At 38.0% G+C, this 23,259-nt stretch overlaps 1 protein-coding gene across 1 annotated transcript in view; it reads left to right on the forward strand.

Moving 5' to 3' along the window:
- Positions 1–219: 219 nt before the first annotated feature.
- LOC128657214 (period circadian protein homolog 2-like) overlaps positions 220–23,259 on the forward strand; it is a 178,208-nt gene continuing 155,168 nt past the window's right edge. The window contains exons 1-2 of the mRNA XM_053711471.1: positions 220–650; positions 11,094–11,186. Coding sequence (XP_053567446.1) covers positions 220–650; positions 11,094–11,186 — 524 coding nt within the window. The remainder of the gene's footprint in view (positions 651–11,093; positions 11,187–23,259) is intronic.

Consider the following 23,259-nt stretch of genomic DNA (forward strand, 5'->3'; position numbering starts at 1 on the left):
AATACTTTGTGTATATATATATATATATATATATATATATATACTATTAATAAAAAAATAAAAAAACTTGTATTTCTAAGTTTTATTTTCTGACGCTATTTAATTCTCGCTCTCTCGTCCCTTTAGATAACTCTGTGCACTAATGCTGCCCCAATTTTGATGTAATGCCCATCCACTGCAACAATTAACTTCCAGAAAATGCATCACCAAACGGACTAAATGCATTATGGAGGACTAATAGATATGAACTCTAACCTCCTCCAGCAAGAAGACACCTCCCCTCAGGAGCACCAATCTTTTCTAGAACTGTCTTCCCAAATTTTGCTATCTAGTCCAATCTTGGAGCCCAAGGATCTCATATCACAGGATCCAAATACTAGCCCTTGTATTCAGTCTCTAGATCTTAAACCTGACACCCAACCAGAAAATCCAAATCTGCTAATATCCTCAACAGATCAATCAATGGAGTCTATATATAAGAGACATTATGAGACTTTGGGGAGAGTCCCTAGAGATCTTAATCAAGCACTTTTCAATCCTAGAAGCTCAGATGAACCTGAAAACATTTCAAACACTCTTCAAGACAACATGGATAGCAGTAACTTTTTTAATGTGATACCCAACAACAGAGAGGACACTGAAAAGAACAGGTAAGAGAATTCAAAATAGTTTGAAAGGAAGAGGTAATTAAATTGATGCTAAATTTAGTGATAATATTGCAATATTGGTAGAGTATAGTGTAGGGCTAATTTTGCATTTAAAAATGCATTTAACTGTCTAAAACAGCGGCTTGTTCCCCTTGCAGTTTGCACTGTAGAGTGAATAGGCCAGAGAAAAGGCCACTTTCTTTGTCTGTGCACACCTCAGGACTGTAGCAACAAACCATGAGGCAAGTAAAGTGGCGGCGGTAGCATTACGTTCTGTGACACTAATGTGATGCTTCGTGGTCTACTCTGGAGGAGTGATCAGTGCTGCTGCTGGGCTGGACTGGAGCGTTTTTGTATGACTAACAAGACATGTTAAAGGAATAGTTTAGTCAAAATGAAACTCATGATTCAGATAGAGCATGCTATTTTAAGCTACTTTCTAATTTACTCCTATTATCAATTTTTCTTCATTCTCTTGGTATCTTTATTTGAAATAGCAAAAATGTAAGCACAGGAACCCGCCCATTTTTTATTCAGCACCTGGGTAGCACTTTCTGATTGGTGTCTAAATGTAGTTAACAATCAGCAAGAGCTACCCAGGTGCTGAAATTAGCAAATTAAAAAGTTGCTTAAAATTGCATGCTCTATCCGAATCATGAAAGTTTAATTTTGACGAGACTATCCCTTTAAGGAAGCTGTTACTTAATAGGAACAAATCTTAACATAGTACAACATTTATTCCAATAGGTATTATTAAGCATTGTAGGCAATCAAAGAATCAGGTAAGTGCCAACAAGGATAATTGACATTGATACGATTGAAAATAATTGGCCAACGTATCTGGTTTTTACGGAAAATCACAATAAAAGCACACAGGTGCTCACAAACAAATATAGTGATAGTAATAAATGTGATAAAAAATAAAAACCAACAAAAGGATATAAACGTGAGTCAATGTTTGAATCTTCAATATAGTTTTAAATCATATGTGAAAGTCCAACTTTAGACTCTTTGTGTATTCCAATGAACCTTAAAGAGAAAGCATGTATAGTGTAACACTTTTAGACCCAGTTGGTAAAAATAAGTGACAGATCCGTACTCACACTTTAGAGAGCTACTATAAGCTCATGTATATATCAGTCCTGATTCACAACGCTGTCAGGATCAGCGAACCAAGCAGCTAGAGATCCGATGTATATCTATATATAAGAACTTAGAAGAGAGGTAGAATAGTGTGATACCATAAACACACAATATAGGGAATCGTGGTAAAGATATATACTCACACTTTTTAGAAGCGATACATAAAATATATAAAATATACCAGCCAAGGTAAAGTCACTCAGGGATATAGTATGTACATACTCTTAAATACAGAGTATCAAATGTCTGGAAGCAGGATGGCTTCGGATTGAGACTCTTGGTAAGCCGTGTATCGAAAGAGTCAAGATGATACAATGTAACTCCCTTTACTGTGACGTCACTGACAGACAAAACCCAACGTACGTTTCGCCACGCCCATGTAGCTTTTTCAAGGGTAAGATCCAAGAGTTCCTGTGCGGTCCATTTCATACCTTTCAATTCTTAAGGTACAAAAAAATGTTTTCAATCATAGGATACATACATGTGTAGAGATGAAATATAAATGTACCAGATACATATAAAACAAAAATTAACTCCACAGATAATCATAATCACGTCTATAAAATATGTGTATCATAGAGTGCATTAACAAGATAATGTTTAGAGCACCTAGAAAAAGGTGTAGATGAACAGTAACTAATGGTATCTATATAGTCACTGCCCTAACATGGTCGCCAACGTGTGTGTGGAAACTTCCCAAATAAATTACATAGATAAATAATCAATACCACATCCTCTCCAGCAATCTGATGAAAAACCTTTAAAAATTGAAGCTTATTTAGAGGGTGTTGGTACCATCTGCTCAATCATTTCAAGTTCATTTCCATGTAATGTATGGAGGCTGTAGCCCTATTCATGTTTCTAAAAATAATGGACCAATCCTGAGCTCCTCCTCTTATTTTTTAGTATAAAATGGCAAATTCTTTGAATGGTGCTTAAGGATTAATTTATAAGTGAGTAAAAGCATACCTCTTATAAAGGAGTTAGTGTTACATAGAGATTCAAAGATTTAAAAGGTCGATAAAATTTTTTTTTAATCAGTATGGCTAGAGATAAAATGTGATAATTGTAAATATCTAAACCATTGACTAAATAAGCCATTATGAATATCTTTAAGATCTATCTTTTGGTTTCATTTACCATTCTGTAGGACTACATAACATGGTATAAATGATTGGAGAGTAGTGGGAGTCCAGGATCTATTAGTAGTAGCAATTGGCAAATTTGGGTTGGCAAGTATAGGAGTCAGTGGTGAAGGGATTGTAGAAATAATTGGGATTTTTAGGATATATTTATTCCATATTCTGTATGTTTCATTGATTTACATAGTAGTTTGGGGTCGGAACTTTCTTTGTGAAGAGGAAAACCAACAATAACCATCGAATTGTTCCACACCTGCTAAAATATGTTCTAAACCCACCCATTCTTTATGCAAATCATTTTTGCACCAATCAACAGTTCTCAACAGGGACACTACCCATCTGTAATATTTCATGTTTGGGACTCCTAGGCGTACTTTATCGAATGTTCTATATGATTTTGCTTTCGCTATTCTTGGCCTTTTGTTCTGCCATATATAAGCATTTAATTAACTTTGTAATTTATTAAGAATTACATCTGTTGGTACAGTTTGGAAAATGTATAAAATCTTAGGCAAGATAGACATTTTAGTTCCATTTATCCTGCCTATCCACGATAGTGTCTTACCATGCCAAGAATTAAAAATTGAATGTTCCTTGTCGTGTGCCATTATATATATTAAAGGAGGAAAGAAAGAAAGTCATTTAATTTAATCTTGGCGCTCGGTTTATCATAAAATGCAAATATCTTGCCTATAAAGGGTGCTGTGAATCCGAATGTGTCTGTTTAAGAAAATTCTAGTTGAGCCTATCAAAAGCTTTTTCCACATCCATTGATGCAAATATGGTGGATATTTCAAGCTTTTTGGCGTGTTCCAACAGGTTAAGTATTTTAAGGGTATTGTCCCTAACTTCTCATTATGGTATAAAACTAACTTGATTTGCATGTATGAGAAAGGGTAATATTTTATTTATGTGGGAAGCCAGTATCTTTGCATATATATTTATATCGACATTAAGCAATTTATTGGCATAAAGTTGAATGTGGAATCTGGAGTATCTGGAGTTTTCCCGGGTTTAGGTAAAGCAGTGAAATGTGCTTCCAACATGGAAGCTGGGTAAAAGCTCAGTAAAAGAGGTATAGTTAAACATATTATGTAGATGGGGTGGTAAAAAGGGAGTGAATACTTGATAATATTAGACTGATTGTCCATCTGGACTAGGACATTTTTCTGAATTAAGGTCTTTACTAGCTGAAGCTATTTCAGATGGAGATAAGGGGGAACTGAATTATTCTGCCTGTGACCTAGATAGCTTTTGTAATTTACATAAGTCCAGATATTTGTTAAAATTTGGATTGTTCTCTAAGGTATGATATTGTGGATAAATATTATATAAGAGGGAGTAATAATCGTGAAACTGACTTAAAATATCTGGAGTGGTTTTTACGGTGGAATTATGAGGAGATTTGAGTTTGTGTATAACGGGTTAAAAAAAATTCTGTTAAAGTGTTCTAGCTAGGAGTTTACCTGTTTTGTTTTCTTCATAGTAGAATAGTTATTTAGTTCTCAAGGAGGATTTTAGGTATTCAATTGATAAATAGTCATTAAGTTTTGTACTGAGTTGAGCAAGTTCAGTAAGAATTTTAGTATTGGATGGGTCTTGTTTGTGATCTATTCATTTTAGTTAGTCAATTCAGTCTCTGTCTGACTAGTTAATCATTGAATTTGGGTTTTAAGATTGATAAAATCTGCCCTAGTGGTGCACGTGTGTGCTTCCCACAAGGTAAGGGAATCTTGGACTGAATTAATATTGAAGTTGAAGCATTCAGTCAAAGCTTTATTAATTTTCTCCACGAAAATGGAATTGCCAGGAAGGTAATCATCAAATTTTCAATTAAAGGAGTCTGTTGGGACATTAGGCCGAGTTCATATGTATTTTATTTACATACCTCATAGAATAGAAAAAAAAACAATGGAACAAATGGACAAAAAGAGCTACATAGACAAAATGACATGTAGTGTACCTTAAAAATTTAGTTTATGAAAAAGTGCTATTATGATATGTTCTTGAAAACTAACATTCTGCTGAAATGCAATACAGATTTATAATGAGTGACGTGACACACGACTAAGGTTATACCTCTTTCAGGACTGACTTTGGATTGTTGGAGATCTTGTCACACAGGCCCCAGACATTAATGAGTAACCCAGGGGGACCTCTATCTGTCTCATTCTTGGAGGCGTAGGCAAGGGGTCATGTTGGGATGACCTAGCTTTTCACTGTTGGGCCGTGTGATTGTATGCATTTTAGTCTACTGTATTTGGATATTGTGGTCTATCTCTGCTCTAGCTATAGCTTAATTTGTTATTACTCTGCTGGTTCCCACATTCTTAGGTGCTTGAACAAACCAAATATTTTGTAGTTTTCTTTAACATCACCTGATCCTTCAAGAATCACCTCCATGCTCGATATTCCAGCCAGTTCTGTGAAATTTCTTTATCTAGGAGGCAGTTTGAGGATTTTTATGATATTTGTATAAACACTAATGATATTCAGGGATATAAAATAGTTGTTTTCAAATCTCTTACTCTGAAGCTCTTTTTTTTTTTAGGTTCCAGGGAATCTAATTGAGTGCTTTTTGGCAATTGTTTATTATATTTTAAAATCTGGAAGGACAGTTTTTATTCCATTTACATACACGTTCCTGACAATTATTTTAATCTGTTCATTGCTACTAAGGGGAAAAAACTGTTTTGTTTGTGGTTTAGTTCTGTACTTAAAGAGACAGGAAACCCAAACATTTTCTTTCATGATTTAAGTAGAACATACAATTTTAAACAACTTTCCAGTTTACTTCTATTATCAAATTTGCCTCATTCTCTTGGTATCATTTGTTGAAAGAGCAGCAATGCACTACTGGTTTCTAACTGAACACATGGGTGAGCATATGACAATATATATATATATGCAGCCACCAATCAGCAGCTAGAACCTAGGTTCTTTGCTGCTCCTGAGCTTTCCTAGATAAACCTTTCAGCAAAGGATAACAAGAGAAGGAAGGAAATTAAAAATAGAAGTAAATTGGAAAGTTGTTTAAAATGGTATGGTCTGTCTAAATCATGAATGTTTAATTATGACTTTACTGGTGTTCCACTCATTCGCCATTCCTTCTCCAGCATCTTCTGGTATATGATGGTTTGGTTTACTAGCGTACTAAACAATCCCAGATAAACTAACACTGCACTATTTTTTTTCCTAACCCAGCTATCTTAATATCTTATGGTTCCATAATTACTGCAGTGTTTACTGTTAGCCTCTAATCCTTCATTAAACATTTTTTTTTAACAGGGTTTTAACAGTACTTATGATTTTACAGTTTGCTACAGTTACAAGTACTCTACAAGATCATTACTTTATATTATGGCCCCACGTATCAAAATACGCACGTAATCCAGTTCTCAGATTTATCAAGCTATGGACCCTTTTCAAAACAAGCACCTAGATTCCGAGTTTTGCGTTGCGGCTTTTAATGCTGAAAAAATGGCAATTTCAGCGTAAAAGCAGTAAAACCGCTATTGGGAGTCGTGTCGGTATAGCTATACCGCAAGCCTTTTAGCCTGTAACACAACGTCAGTCCCGCACTCAAAAAAATTACGTCTTTTGCGTGGGATTTCCATAGCGCCGGTATTACAGGTTGTGCGGTGATGCTAAAATGCTTGCGTTACAGCCTATACCGACACAATCCATATCGCCATCTCTGAAAGCAGTAGTTATGAGTTTTGCGCTACAAAAATGTTTCACAAAACTCATAACTAAAGTGTTACAAAGTACACTAACACCCATAAACTACCTATTAACCCCTAAACCGCCACCCTCCCTCATCGCAAACACTATATTAAACCTATTAACCCCTATTCTGGCACCCACCCACATTGCGACTATTCAATAAAGTTATTAACCCCTATTCTGCCGCCCACCCACATCGCGACTATTCAATAAAGTTATTAACACCTAATATGCCGCCCACCCACATCGCCAACACTATTTAAATATATTAACCCCTATTCCCCCGCACCCCGACATCGCCACCACTATAATAAAGTTATTAACCCCTATTTTGCTGCTCCCCGACATCGGTGGCACTAAATAAAGTTATTAACCCCCTAAACCTCCGGCCTCCCACATCTCCGTCACTAAATAAACCTATTAACCCCTATACCACCCACCCACATCGCAAAACACTCAATTAAACTATTAACCCCTAAACCTAACACCCCCTAAATTTAAATTAAAATTACAATATAACTGTGAAATAAATATAAACCTAACATTAAACTATAAATGAACCTAACATAACTAATCTAATAAAATAAAAAATACTACCAATTCAAATATCTAAATTACAAATTTAAAAAAACCTAACACTAAGAAAAAAAATTAAAAATCTAAATTACAACTAAAAAAAAAATTTTTACGAAAAATTAAAAAAAATCTAACACCGAGATTACGAGTTTTGCGGTAACAGGGGTGCATTGCTAACGCTTAGTTTCAGCTCACCGCTCAACCTAAAGTAACGCTGGTATTACAGTTTTTTTTAACCCCGGCATTATCCGCAAAAAGGTGAGCGTAGAGCAGAATTTAGCTCCACATCTCACCTCAATACCAGCGCTGCTTACGGTAGCGGTAAGCTGGCTAAATGTGCTTGTGCACGATTTCCCCATAGCAATCAATGAGGCTGATTCGGCTGAAAAAAACCTAACACCTGCAAAAAAGCAGCGTTCAGCTTCTAACACAGCCCCATTGATTCCTATGGGGAAATAAAAGTTATGTCTACACCTAACACCCTAACATGAACCCCGAAACTAAATACCCCTAATCTTACACTTATTAACCCCTAATCTGCCGCCCCCGACATCGCCGACACCTATATTATATTATTAACCCCTAATCTGCCGCTCCGGACACCGCCGCCACCTACATTATACTTATGAACCCCTAATCTGCCGCCCCCAATGTTGCAGCAAACTAACTACATTTATTAACCCCTAATCTGTCGCCCCCAACGTCGCCGCCACTATAATAAAGTTATTAACCCCTAAATCTAAGTCTAAATAAATTATTCCTATTTAAAACTAAATACTTACCTATAAAATAAACCCTAAGATAGCTACAATATAACTAATACAGGTGGCCCTCGTTTTACAACGGTTCAATTTACACCGTTTCAGAATAACAACCTTTTTTTCCAGTCATGTGACTGCTATTGAAAAGCAGTGCATTTATTACAATAGCCAGTAGGTGGAGCTGTCTGCTTGTGTTGCAGCAAAGCCAAGCCAGCTGAAATTAATCAGTTTAACCAGACCTGAGCTATTGAGCAGATTTCAAAGGAACAAGATCTTCCTGTCTATAAATCGGTCCAGATTGGAATGCATAGAAAGAACTGTTTGCAGAAAAATGCAAGTGAAGTCTGTGTTGTGTGATTAATTTATTAGGTTTATAATGCTGTTTAGCAAATTTTTTTGTTCATTTTACTTAGTTTAATTATATATTCTGTGTTGTGTGATTACTTTATTAGGTTTATAATGCTGTTTAGCATTTAAAGTCTTCATTTCAAAGCTTTAAAAAGGTGTTACTTATGACAATTTTGAGAGGGGCCTGGAACCTATCTCCCTCACTTCCCATTGACTTACATTATAATTTGGGTTTCAATTTACAACGGTTTCAATTTACAACCATTCCTTCTGGCACCTAACCCCGGTGTAAACTGAGGGCTACCTGTAGTTACATTGTATCTATCTTAGGATTTATATTTATTTTGCAGGCAACTTTGTTTTTATTTTAACTAGGTACAATAGTTATTAAATAGTTATTAACTATTTAATAACTACCTAGTTAAAATAAAGACAAATTTACCTGTAAAATGAACCCTAACCTAAGTTACAATTACACCTAACACTACACTATCATTAAATTAATTACCTAAATTAAAATAAATTACCTACAATTAACTACAATTAAATAAAATAAACTAAAGTATGAAACCCCCCACTAAATTACAGAAAAAAAAAAATAATTACAAGAATTTTAAACTAATTACACTTAATCTAATCCCCCTAATAAAATAAAAAAGCCCCCCAAAATAATAAAAATCCCTACCATACACTAAATTACAAATAGCCCTTAAAAGGGCCCTTTGCTGGGCTTTGCCCCAAAGTAATCAGCTCTGTTACCTGTACAAAAGAATGCAATACCCCCCAACATTAAAACCCACCACCCACACACCCAACCCTACTCTAAAACCCACCCAATCCCCCCTTAATAAAACCTAACACTACCCCCTTGAAGATCACCCTACGGTGAGATGTCTTCACCCAGCCGGGCACAAGAGGTCCTCCAGAGGGGCAGAAGTCTTCATCCGATCCGGGCAGAAGAGGTCCTCCAGATGGCCAGAAGTCTTCATCCAGGCAGCATCTTCTATCTTCATCCATCCGGAGCGGAGCAGATCCATCTTGAAGCCAGCCGACGCGGAGCATCCATCCAGACCGACGACTACACAACGGATGACGGTTCCTTTAAATGACATCATCCAAGATGGCGTCCCTTGAATTCCGATTGGCTGATAGGATTCTATCAGCCAATCGGAATTCAGGTAGGAAAAATCCTATTGGCTGAGCCAATCAGCCAATAGGATTGAAGTTCAATCCTATTGGCTGATCTAATCAGCCAATAGGATTGGGCTTGCATTCTATTGGCTGTTCCAATCATTCAAATTGTCCTTAAAAGGGCATTTTGTAGGGCATTGCCCTAAAGAAATCAGCTCTTTAAAAAAAATAAAAGTCCCCCAACAGTAAAACCCACCACCCAACCAACCCCCCAAAATAAAAAACTAACTCTAAAAAAAAACCTAAGCTACCCACCCATAAAATTAAACAAAAAAAACACTTACACCTAATCTAATAGCCCTATAAAAATAAAAAGCCCCCCCCCCAATAAAACACCCCCTAGCCTACAATAAACTACCAAAAGCCCTTAAAAGGGTCTTTTGTAGGGCATTGCCCTAAAGAAATCAGCTCTTTTACCTGTAAAAAAAGTCCCCCAACAGTAAAACCCACCACCCAACCAACCCCCCAAACAAAAAAAACCTAACTCTAAAAAAAACCTGTTACCCATTGCCCCTAAAGGGGCATTTGTATGGGCTTTGCCCTTAAAAGTGCATTTAGCTCTTTTTCAAAGCCCAAAACCCTAATCTGAAAAAAAAAAAAACACCCATAAAATAAAAAAAAAAACTAACACTAACCCCAGAAGATCTACTTACGGTTTCTGAAGTCTGGGCATCCATCTCCATCCAGTCTTTTAACTTTTTAAATATTTTTTTTTTTAATAATTTTTATTTGACAGTGTCAGACTTTTATCTTTCCCTACCCTTAACGTAAACTCTCAAATCGTGCTAATCTGACTTGCGTAAATCATAATTGCGCTTGATCGAATGAGTTTAAATTCATGTGTGCAAAAAGCTGAAAAAACCTGATAACGCTTGCGCACTACCCTTAGCATGCCACTATGTGTGAGACAGATACAGTATAATACTTTACTAAAGAAGACCTTAATTTGTAATTAAGACAGGGGACAAATGGGACCCTGCGAGGTGAATGGTGACATTTTTGAGAAACAAGTGCAGTTTTTAACTAATAGGAGAAGGAAAAGCCACTGAAGTCAACACTTGCTCCATAATCTTTAGAGATTAGGTCATCAGTAATGCTTCCCCATATTGTTGGCATATACACAGATCACTTATGGATGTTATTTTTTTTTTTTTTTTTTTAAACAGGCTTTATTGAAAATATCAGACATCGGTACAATATATAAAAAAAAACAAAAATACTTCGGAATACAATGTGGCTCACAAGAGCAGAGAGAAGTAAAACTGTAAACAAAGACCGTCTTAGCTCTTGCCCCCCAGTGGGGAGAGAGGTGTTTTTGTTCTCCAATAGTAGCTTTCAAAAATATTCGTATCAATCCTTGAGTCCAATCTAATCCACAAAGCCTGACAGTTTTACAGTTCAAAAAATTTGTAACATTAGAAAATATTCAATCCAACATCAATCTTATAAGGCAGAATTGTGTATAACTGGTAAAGTTCTGGGGAGGGTGAATAAGGAGAGAGAAGTAAAGAGAAAGGATGTTATTTTTTAATTGTGTATTGTTTATGTCTTCTCAACAGCCACTCTGAGTTCCAGTCACCTCCCTGTAGTTCCAATGCATTCTCCCTAATGATGGCAGATTCTGAACACAACCCTTCCACCAGTGGATACAGGTAAGAGTACTCTCCAGTTACTGAATCTCAAATACATGCTATAAACCACTATAGGTCTGTTGGATATTTTGCTGCATTTATAAATAAAGATATGTAGGTGCTTTTAACAATTGTAACTGAAGAAACATTGAACTACTGCTCAAATTTTAAGATTCCTTATGCTCTGGAAATGTTTTCCAAACCAAGTCAAGATCTCAATCCTGTTACTGTTATTTAGAACAGGAAGTCCTGTATATTAACCCTACCTATAGCTGGCTATGAAGCTAGATTATAATCTCCTCCCATTATAATTGGAGAGTGTAATAAAGGTGTAATTAGCATAATTAAATTGTGATGGACTCCAACTATCCCGATTGGTAGCTCCGCCAAAAGGGTATTTCCTGTACCTGGAACCTGTAGCTGTAGAGCGGGGAAAGTGATTTTAGCAAGAGCCCACCCTATTAACCAGACAAGACCAGTATTAAGGTGAAACAAGAACAGACTTTATTGGAAAAACCAAACGGCTTTCTATACACATTCTAATCTTGATAAGAGCCTTATCTGATTTTAAGATTCCCACTATTCCCGCCCCTCCCGACAGCCTGGCGCCTCCATAAGATAATTAGGTCAATAGGGATCCCATAATAGCTAGGTCACGATCTCTGGGTGATCCCAAGGGAGCAGCGGCTATATCCCGGTACCATAGTAGAGTTCTCAGTCCAAAAAGCGACATGATCTGTCGCTGGGGGCCCGGAGCGGCAGCTGATCAAAGGTATACCGGGTCAGCCAGTGGTAGTAGCGGTAGAAGGGGGTTCCGAAACCCTGAGTTCCAAAGTGAGCTTCCTCCTGGTAATCACCCCAATCCTTGCCCTTTATAGGAAGCACCAATTTCCAAAAGAGTGGAGCTCTGGGGCAAAGGGCCTCTGGAGTGACCTAGGTGGAAGTTCAGCAGGGATCCAGCCTGCGAGTAGTTCAATGATATTCCGGCCGGACCTCGATGTGGCGGGGAGGGGATAAGTGTGGTAGCGATCAGCTCTTTCAAGGCAAAAATTCAAGCAGTGTAACAACTAAAAGGGGGTGCGGTGAAAACACAGTAATCCAATAACAAAGAGTGGCCTTGGCAGCTTGGTATCCATGACACAAAGTATCCCAAAATTATTTAGATTTTGTATTTGGGACATAGATATTACATTAAGTGATTAGGTGATCATTAAAAACCATGTGCAAAATAATAAATATTCCCTGTTGATCTTTAATTGTGTTTTTCTTCTTAAATTGAAAGAGTCCACAGCTGCATTCATTACTTTTGGGAATTAAGAACCTGGCTACCAGGAGGAGGCAAAGACACCCCAGCCAAAGGCTTAAATACTCCTCCCACTTCCCTCATCCCCCAATCATTCTTTGCCTTTTGTCCCAGGAGGTTGGCAGAGAAATGTCAGAAGTTTGTTGTTTGTCTCTTATGGAGGGTAGTACTCTTCGACATGGGACAGGAGTTTTAAGTAATCCTGTCAGTCTCTCAGTGAGGGCCTGGATGAAAGTTAGAATCCGGAGATGCAGGAAGAGTCTATCTGCAAAACCATCCCGACTCATTTTAACAGCTCCACAAGCAATCGGCGTTGTCGAACTTCGCTTCACTGCCTGCTTTCTTCTCTCAAGTCCATGGCGGAGGCGGTGCTACTATCTGTCACACTTGAAGGGCCGTGTTCCTGTTTCCACGGCATAGATTACAGTAAGATAGTTTAATTTTACTTCTTCATGAATGTACTGTCATACAAATGTTTCCGGTGAGGAGCCTGCCTTGTGGGATTTACTAGACTATAGGGTCTCAGTGGGACTCCTTTTATATCTTGGAATCAAGGGTTAATATCTCCTGAGGAGGATTATTGAACAGGGTTTTTTTTTTAATCATGTTTGTTATGTGATTCAATCTGCTTATGTGTAGTGTTAACTGGGCTCATGGCTTGGAACATAAAGGCCTTTGGAAGTGACGCGACCTTAGGGTTGGGTGCGCTTTTTTGGACTGTATGGTTCACCTTGTGACTGGGCGTGATTACATTCTGGCCTTCTATTTCTGCATTCCTGACCGTGTGGTGACAGAGAAATTCTGGTCTGCAGGGGTCTGGTTCATAGGAGGTGGTGAGTGCCCTAGCCATTGTGCGTGTCAGGTGCCGTTTAATTTTTGTTTTTCTTATAGTCCATATTTGCATATTCTCTATCCAGTTATGGAGGATTCTTATGCTGAGACTGTTTACATTTCAGATTCTTTGTCCTGTGAAGAATCTGGTTTGGCCTCGTCGACACATGTCAATCAGTTATGTTTGGTATGCCGTATTAGAGCGCCTTGTTCCCTGGGCTCTGGGAATCAAGGGTACGGTGAGCCATCTGCCTCTGGGGGCCCTGTCCTCCGAGAGGTGAGTTCCTTACTGCTCCCTCTAATTACACATTTGGATAACCCAGATTATGTTTATCCCTCCTTGTAGGGCGGCTTGTCCCCCCCGGAGGTTGCAGCACATTTTTCGCTTCCACATATTTTTGGCGATTATTTGTCTGCAGAGTCCAGACATTTATTTGCGATTGTTCTCGTGCCCTATTGTCCCGGGTCTCCCAGCCTTGGGAGGGCTTGTACAGTTCCCTGCGGATGTAGCTGTCCCTGAATGTTGTGCCTTTCATTACAGAAAGGGTATGGAGGTGATGTGGAGACCAGCCTTTGCTCGAGTGTTTTTGGCCTCGAGGTATCCACTTGCTTGTGGTCCTGTGGCTGTTGTTGTACAACTTAACGCCTTAGCTCCTTTGGAGCGTTGGACTTCGGCAAGGGGTGGTTTCTTCCTTGGGTAGGGACTTGTGAGTTATTCTCGTTCTCCGGGTTGATTTGGATATTGCATTGATATCTCCCTGTGGGTCTGGTTTCTATATCAGACGGGGTGTTCAGTTCTCGGTTATTGTTTGTTTAAACAATTGTGGGCTCGGACCTATCTTCACCCTGGTGCTTCCAGTTGCTGAGGTTTCACCCAGCGTTTTCCCTTGTGGATCCCATTGCGGGTTGTTACTGGACTTTTAGGCTCTGGGGCTGATTCAGGGTCCCCCAGTTCCAGGGAACTTGGGCTATGACCTTTACTCTGACTAATTTACCTGGTCATGGTTGGCCAGGTTTTCCGAGTGCCGATGCTCATTGGGCTTTATGGTCGGTTTCTCTTGGTCAGTTTTCTGGAGTAACCTTCTGGATTCACTGCTCTGCAGGTGAATGGGTTTGCAGTGTCACTGCTGCAACTATTGCACATTGGATGTGTGTTAGCAAGCTAATTTTTTAGGGGAATTCCTTCCAAGTTCATTTTGGGTTGGAGATTTGATCTCTCCTTTAGCCTGTGGCTCTGTGTCTTATGGGCAGGTGCTCTGCTTTTATGGCCCCATTCCTTTTCTTAGGGTGGGGGCTTATTCTCCTTCTTATGGAAGTGTGGTCCCCTTCTTAGGGCTTCTCCTGGATTCAGGAGGTTGGAACTGAGAGTTAACCTTCAGAGAGGGGTATTCTTTCTGGGTTGTTATGTTCCATCTGGAGTCTTGCTGGCTTTGTGTCGAGACAATGTTTGTCCTTTGCTAGATTCCTTTGGGTCTACGGCCTTGACGTCTGTTCCTAAGGAGTCAGGTTGGCACCCGTGCTCTGTTGGGATGGCTGTGGCTATTTTTCCACTCTTTTTTGAGCTGGTGTTGGGGTTCTTCTGTTCCCCTGTTTCGGACCTTCCGACGATTGGGCTGGCCTGGCTGGGAGTAGGTTCTGAGATGCGTTGTCATCTTCAGGATCTAGGATAGCATAGTGGCTAGCTCTCTGGGCTTGCAGGCAGAATCTGTTCTCTTGCGGGCCGCTTTTTGATTCTCAGCAAGTATTCTTGTGTGTCATCCTGATGATTTCTGCGTGTTCTTGACTCAGGGTTTTTCGTTTGGGTCTGTTACACGTTTTTTGTGTCAGAATACTAAAGTATTCTGCATCTGACGATGTGAGGACTCCGTCTTCAGTTGTCTTTCGGTGCTTTGCACGATGTTGAGAGAGAGGTTTCTCTGTTCTGATGCCCGGTCCTAAAACTCTGGTTTCTGCTTGGTCTGGGCGTAGCCTCCCTTTGTTTGTCAGGACCCATTTGGGTCTTTGTGAGCTGGGCTCGCTATTGGGGGTTTTTCTTCTATGAATTCTGTGGTGACCTTTCGGTTTTCCTTTGGTTCTTCCTTGCCCTATCCCTTTGGGCGTTTAGGCTGGTGTTCCCTTCGTTAGTGAGGGGTGAGTGGTGAGGGACCGACCATTGGGCGATGGTGTCTCCTGAAGGACTGTTGGCTCAGTTGAGTCCATTTTTGCTGGTCAGTGTCCTTGGGGCTTTTCCTTTTCAAAGTTTTCTCGGCTTTGGACGAAGCAGGGGTTTTGTTGAGTAGTGGTTCAGGCTTGGTGCCTTCAGAATGGGCCACCTATTGTTCCCTCCCGTCTTGGCATACAGTGTCCTCTGTGGCTTGGGTATTGTTTTCCCAAAAGTATTGAATGCAGCTGTGGACTCTTTCCATTTAAGAAGAAAAACTTAAATTATTCTTGACAACAAAAAGTATCGGTGCACATCCAACAACTTAAGTCCACTCTTTCATGGCATATTTGTATATGCTTCTGTCTGTCAAATATACTTACATAGCTTCTAATAAGATTGGGATCAACATCCCACAATAATATTGGCTTATATTTGAGCTGCAAAAACAAATATACTTCTATCTGCTAAATATACTTACATAGTTCAAATAAGATTGGGATTAACATCTCGCAATAATATTGACTTATATTTATGCTGCAAAAAATTGCCTGTTAAATATGCTTTTAAATTTAAATAAAAACTTCTGTCTCTTAAATATACTTACATAGTTCAAATAAGATTGGGATAAACATCTCACAATAATATTGACTTATATTTATGCTGCAAAAAATTGCCTGTTTAAATTTAAATAAAATAGGGATCTTAGTCACACAATATGATCATATTCTGCTAAGCCAGTCACCACTTACAAGGTGTCCCATATTAGACTGGTCCTAACTCTAACCAGTTTCCACACTGCAGCAAGGCATGTCTACACAGTGTGAAGCTTTCTAGCTTATTAAGTATATCACAATTTATCTGGAACACACCTGGGCTGGGTGGTGTGCATTAACCAAAGGGGAGGGATTTGGTCAGCTCCCTATTCAAACATACAACAAAGGTTTTTTTTTGTTAAGCACACCACAAAAGGACTGCTTTATCTTAGCACACATTGTGGGAGTGCTACCGAAGTGACCAAAACAATTACAAGACAACAAAAGGTATCGGTGCACATCCAACCACTTAAGTCCACTCTTTCATGGCATATTTGTATATGCTTCTGTCTGTCAAATATACTTACATAGCTTCTAATAAGATTGGGATCAACATCTCGCAATAATATTGGCTTATATTTGAGATGCAAAAACAAATATACTTCTATCTGCTAAATATACTTACATAGTTCAAATAAGATTGGGATTAACATCTCACAATAATATTGACTTATATTTATGCTGCAAAAAATTGCCTGTTAAATATGCTTTTAAATTTAAATAAAAACTTCTGTCTGCTAAATATACTTACATAGTTTTAAATTATGCTTACCTGATCGTTTTCTTTTCTTCTGATGGAAAGAGTCCACAGCTCCCCACCGATATTTTTTATGTGGGGCGTTGTTATTTATTCTTCTGGCACCATTTACCCTGATATTTCTTCTACTATTCCTTGTTCCTCGGCAGAATGACTGGGGGATGAGGGAAGTGGGAGGAGTATTTAATCCTTTGGCTGGGGTGTCTTTGCCTCCTCCTGGTGGCCAGGTTCTTAATTCCCAAAAGTAATGAATGCAGCTGTGGACTCTTTCCATCAGAAGAAAAGAAAATTATCAGGTAAACATAATTTAAGTTTTTAACCTAATAATTTACATGCTTGCCTAATAGAATAGCCAATCCCCTACTTTTATTGTTATATGTGGCATACATTACATCTTTAACCCAGTCTCTCTTAAACTTATCATGCTCTTTATCACTCAGATGAGTCTCCTGGATAAAAGTGATATCAGTATTTAATCTTTTCAAATCAGGGGTCAAGTCCAGCAGGAACTCCTGCACTATTTTTGCAGGAGGAACTAAGTTCCCCCTGGATAGATAACATAAATGCTTTAATAAACACTGCTGCTGCTAGTGGGAGGAGCAGGAGCACAATCTGGTTAGAGGGATAGTGAGATCCTCTAATAATGGGCAGTAATACTTCCTACAATACACTAAATGTAAGCCTTTCAGCGGTCCTGCAGGTGTGATCCCCCTACACTGTGTGGAACAGATGCTGCTTACATTTCTGTCTGGCTTGCTCTGGGGTTATTTAGCTCCCCTTTGCAGAAATAGGACTATTGCACCTTAAACTGGTAAGACTCTCTTACAGAGGAGGAGTCTGAAGTTGCTGTCAGACACGGAGGTCTCAGCCTGCCCTGGAAGCTAAGCTGTGTATGCACCATGTGAGTTAAAAACAGTATGAGTACCCTGGATCTTGACATTAAACAGGAGTTCATGTGTGTCTAGTTTAGTTACTTAAGTTGTTTTACAAAAGTTCAGTGTTTCCCAAAAGAAAAAAAAGTGCTCATCAAGCAGGGAAGAGTCATGTTCTTCCAGCTTCCTCTTTGATTGAAATTCCTTTTAGTTCTTCCAGGGATAAGTTGGGTGAGGTTTGCAAGTGAAATAAATGTGTACACACAAAGAAAAATAGTCCTTGCAATTAAAGGTGTTTGTGAAGCATCTTGAAATAGAATAAAACCAATCCCAAAAAGAACTTTTAAAGTCCAAAAAGTGAAAAAATAAGAATGTGGTGTCCAAAAAACAACAACCAAGGCCTGTGTGATAATCAATCTATTGTAGTGCTGATATAAGGGACTTTTTAAGTCCAAAAAGTGAGGAGAAAAAGGAACCCCCCCCCTTTCATTCCTAACTCTATGCTGGACCTATCTATAACCTATCTATACGTAATAAGATATATATATATTTCTAGCAGCTTTGATATTATCTACCATTTTTTCAATGTCTTTGATTGAATTCAAAATTGTAACACCTTCAGATTTTTCTATCTTAAAGGGACATAATACTCATATGCTAAATCACTTGAAACTGATGCAGTATAACTGTAAAAAGCTGACCGGAAAATATCACCTGAGCATCTCTATGTAAAAAAGGAAGATATTTTACCTCACAATTTCCTCAGCTCAGCAGAGTAAGTTCTGTGTTAAAAGTTATACTGCCCAGCTGCAGGTAAAAAAAAATAAAAAAATATGAAGAAATGAACAGCAGTCAATCAGCATCAACCGTGCTGAGGTCATGAACTCTTTTACTGTGATCTCATGAGATTTGACTTAACTCTCATGAGATTTCATAATAAACTTTCTTTAAACTGAATAGGGAAATAACATGAGAGTGCACAAGGCTCAACCCCTTAGCTGTTCCGGGACAGACATACTGATTTGCTGCTTAGAGGTCCTTTACAATGGGATGTGGCTACTGAGGAACTTTTGAGGTAAAATATCTTTCTTTTTTACATAGAGATGTTCAGGTGATATTTTCTAGTCAGCTTTTTACAGCTATGCTTCATCACTTTCAAGTGTTTCAACATTTGGGTATTATGGCCCTTTAAGTTTAGCTGGAAAAAAGTATATAGGCCTTTATTCCTATCTTTTTTTCAATTAATCTGCAAAAGGGATTAAGCTTCTTCCTTTCCTTGAAGTTTCTACAAAATAGTCTTGGGTAGATATATTTTCGCTTGTTAAGATATTTCAGATCTCTAATGTCTTGGTAAACTCTTATAATTCTCATTTTAGTCTGGCAAATTTACAAATTTGATTTCTCTTGATATTGGGTGTAATTTCGTAATAACCAAGTAGTAAAGTATTTACGTGAATATAATCACAGTGGTGACTTTACCCCAATTAGGATTGTTCTATTAAGAACTTGAGTCTAGGAGTAATGCTGTATAGTTCTCTTCCTCTTTCTTTTTTTTTTTGGCGTGTCTCGGGTGAACAGACATTGGTATAGATAAAAGAACTTCAGGAACACTTGAAAAGTGAATAATAGATGTAACATATACTTACATGGTTTGTGATGTTATGAGATCTATAACTATTTGTAAATATTCATATAGTTTGAGGTATGAAATAATTAACCATTTCTAAACACCATATGATGTTTTAATATTTAGAGGGAAAAAACTCCTTTTAATAGTTAAAATTCTGGTATTTTTATGTTTACTCTACTTGGGACTTTGTTATTGAAGATATGTATATCTGAACTAGCCTGGTCAAGCTATGAGCCATTCATTGAGTAGGTTTTCATGATACGCTGTATTATCAGATATATGTGTTATAAGGAGTTAAGTAGGTTGAAAATGATGGTATGATTCTGTTTCGTATATGATACGCTGAAAATGAACTCATTTGTGTTAATCAGGATAATATCTTTGGTCTTATATGCATAAGAAATTCCGGTATATCTACAAAAGGCTAACTGAGTGATATTGCTTCATAGTGATGATTGCCAAAAATGCAATATATCCATAATATGACCAATAGGAATAACAATATTCACAATGGAGGCGATGTTATTAGCATCTGAAAAGCAGAGTTTTTTTCTCTGTTGTGCTATAGGTTGTTACTAGGATTAACAGGCTGTGATGAATCCTCATTAAAGAATAAGGGGGAGGCGTATGCACGCCGTAGCTGTCAGAGTCACGGTGATCGGCTGTGACTCTACACACCCTCTAAACATAGCGATCAATAGCGTGAAGCCCCTGGTGACATGTAACTGAGATGTAAGCTGTCATCAATAGCTGGCCAATATATGGTCATACTCCACGTGGGTTGTGTGGGTGTGTAGACAAACGAAGTTAGGGATTGACCTATTGAGAGAGAAGTACCGTCCAATGAGTTTTTCTGAACAAATGTAAACAATAATAAACCGTTCAGTATATCGAGCGGCAGAAAGCAATGAGAAGGAAAGCATTGGATAGACGTATCTGTAGTTAAAACATTTACATAACAGATATTATCTCGTAGAGTGACATTACTGATAAGATAGAAATAATAATGACGTGTTTAATCCTAATTAATTGCCCATAACCGTTGCAAGCTAAACAAGTGATGATTGGTTTAATCCTGGTGGGAGCTTTCTGATTGGCTAGAATAACCTATTTAAAGTGGAATGAGACATTTAACAAATTGCCTTTAATAAAGCAGGAGTGAAACGTGCATCAGGCGTTTTGTGACATGAGTGGGTCCTGGCCAGGAGCCTCTGGTATCGTATTTTCACTATATTATTGAATGTATTGATGGAATTTTTTCTGATTATTAGTTGTTTTTCATATACCAGCCTAGTACGGGAACACCCAGCTTTTTTTTAATAATTATATTGGAGGAACACGTGAGAATCGCCAATCCCTTTTTGCAGTGCTCCATATGGAGATCTAATAGTCACTGGTAGACTTTGTTCAGGGATCTTTTTGTTTCGTGTTGCCCAATGTAATGGGGATAGTTACCTACCTTGTAATTTTCTGGTATTAGGCAGTTATTTGATTATAGAACCTTATTGTTAATATAGGACTTATATTGTGAACTGGAGCACTCATGCCCCTGTATGTTGATAATCTTTTTTTGGGTTTTTATTTGTTTTTAAAACCATTTATTTTAACTCTATTCGTACATTAAAAGCTAAGTTTTAGTTATCTTTTTTTCATTTTTTCCTCTCTTTTGAGGGCAAGGTTCCCCCGTTTCTTCCAATACTTGTTGGATTAATGGTGTTTTGTTTCTTTTGTGTGCTTATGGGATGCTTCTTTCTTTTTCCTTGTTAATAACTGTAATTACCTGCATCCAGCACTACCTGACTGGAGGGTTCATGCTAGTCCTCTAGATCAGGGCATACTTATATAGTCTTGACATCTATACTCTCTTTATATCTACTCTAAATTTACAAATTTAGCCATAACTGGCCTTATTCCATAGTAGCTTTCAGATTTCCCTGATCCACTTCTGTATGCCCATTCAACAAAAAATGGGTCCGCATCCAAGGATGCGCATAATAATTTAGGCAGTTAGAATGAATCCGTTCCTTCCAGTTTAGTTTGTTCTGATAGTCCAATAATTCTTATGTTATTTTGCCTGCTTTTATTTTCAAGATTTTCTTATCCTTGTAATAAAACCTCATTCTGTTTAACTAGACTTTGCTATTTTTCATGCTGTTTCTGATAATCTTCCATGTCTGATATATTTTGTTTAGCTTGATTTAATCTAGCATTGAAAGCTTTAACCTCATCAGATAAAGTCTCTAACACTTTTTTTTTCTCTCTTAGATAAACATTCCTTCAAAAATTTGAGTCATTATAGGATGTTGACTTGAACAATCTATATGTTCCAAGGATTAATTAGAAATATCCATATTAGGCTCTTTTGTAGTTTTGACTCTCTTATCCCGACTTTTATTTTTAGAGGGCAATTTTTTTGTAAAATCTATTCATAGGATTAAAAAAAAGAAATATATGTAAGGCTTCAGGTGCCAATTATGCAGTCTTGTTACACTTTATGACAGCATCATCCATGTAAATGACTTATAAGATTACAGTTGCTGATTATACAAACATCTTTTCAGTGGCACAAAGAATCTTTATATGTCAATCAATATATCTCTAGTCAGTCTATGTCAATAAAGATATTGCAGATTTAATGTATTGAAGTTTCTTGCAATTTCTAGCACTCAGGTGCTTTTAATTAAGAAATCTTTTAATGTCAGCAAACAATGATTGGATTTAAAGTCCAGCACACAGATTGGTAAAAAATCTTTAAAGTGTTCACAGAGTTAAAATCATTGGACTCAGCAGTGTGGATTGGATTTCACAACTACTCTACTAAAATCCCCAGATCTTCTTATAAGGATAGCCTAGCCAGAGTCTTTCTAGCCTATGACCTTTGTATTAAGCAGCGAGCATGCAAACAGTTTTATTTTGTTACCAGCATGCCGGTGTTGTGTCGATAACTCCAATTCATCGAGAACTCCAATATGACATCACTTCAGGCTGCAGATTACACTATTTGCCTCCATTGGGCATGTGAACCCGAGATTATTCATCTGAAAAGAGGCATACCCTGGGGAAGACTCATCGAATTCGCCAATAAAAGCCATTGAGCATGCATATTTTTTTATGACGCAAAAAACCGACAACCCTTGAGAAGAACTTATCGAGTGCTACAAGAACTGCTGTTGTGCATGCACGCATTGCGTGTAAAGTTAAACACCGTGCTCGTCTGTTGCTCAATAGCTTTACCCTCAGGTTGTCATGATATTCAGCTTTGAAACCGCTGAGCACACATAATATTTATTATCATTTACTGTTTATTTCTTAAAACTTATCTCGGACTGAGGGTAAAGCTATTGAACACAGATGGGCCCGGTGGTTACACGTAATGCGCAACAGCAGTTCTTGTAGCACTCGATAAGTTCTTCTCAAGGGTCTGTTTTTTTGCCTTAAAAAAGAAAATCCGCATGCGCAATGGATTTTATTGGAGAATTTGATGAGTTCTCCCCAAGGGTACGCCTCTTTTCAGATGAATAATCTCGGGTGCACGCTCCATGCGCAATGGAGGCAATTAGTATAATCTGTAGCCGGAAGTGACGTCATATTGGAGTTCTCGATGAATTGGAGTTATCGACAGAACACCGGCCCCTCTGTGGCGCTTACAGCAGCCTAACCTTTGGCATCCTCAGTAGGCTTTGAGTGCCTCGCCATACTCCTTGACCACACCCACACCGTCGGCAGCGTCCTCACTCTGCCAGTCCCCCCCTCATAGCAAACAATTACCAGCTAGCTCCCACTAGTGCTTTGCTGCTCTGTAGTTAGATTTAATAATGTTGTTAACGCCTTTGCAATCAGCTGTATAATAATGTAACAGATTAGAGCATTTTCTTTTTCCAATATTATGTCCAATTAAAGGATTACTTTCTGTTATAATTTTTAAGCTAAACAACTAACATATTAAAGTTAATAAACATTAATTA

The sequence above is a fragment of the Bombina bombina genome, chromosome 4 (genome assembly GCF_027579735.1).
Source record: "Bombina bombina isolate aBomBom1 chromosome 4, aBomBom1.pri, whole genome shotgun sequence".
Lineage (NCBI taxonomy): Eukaryota > Metazoa > Chordata > Amphibia > Anura > Bombinatoridae > Bombina > Bombina bombina.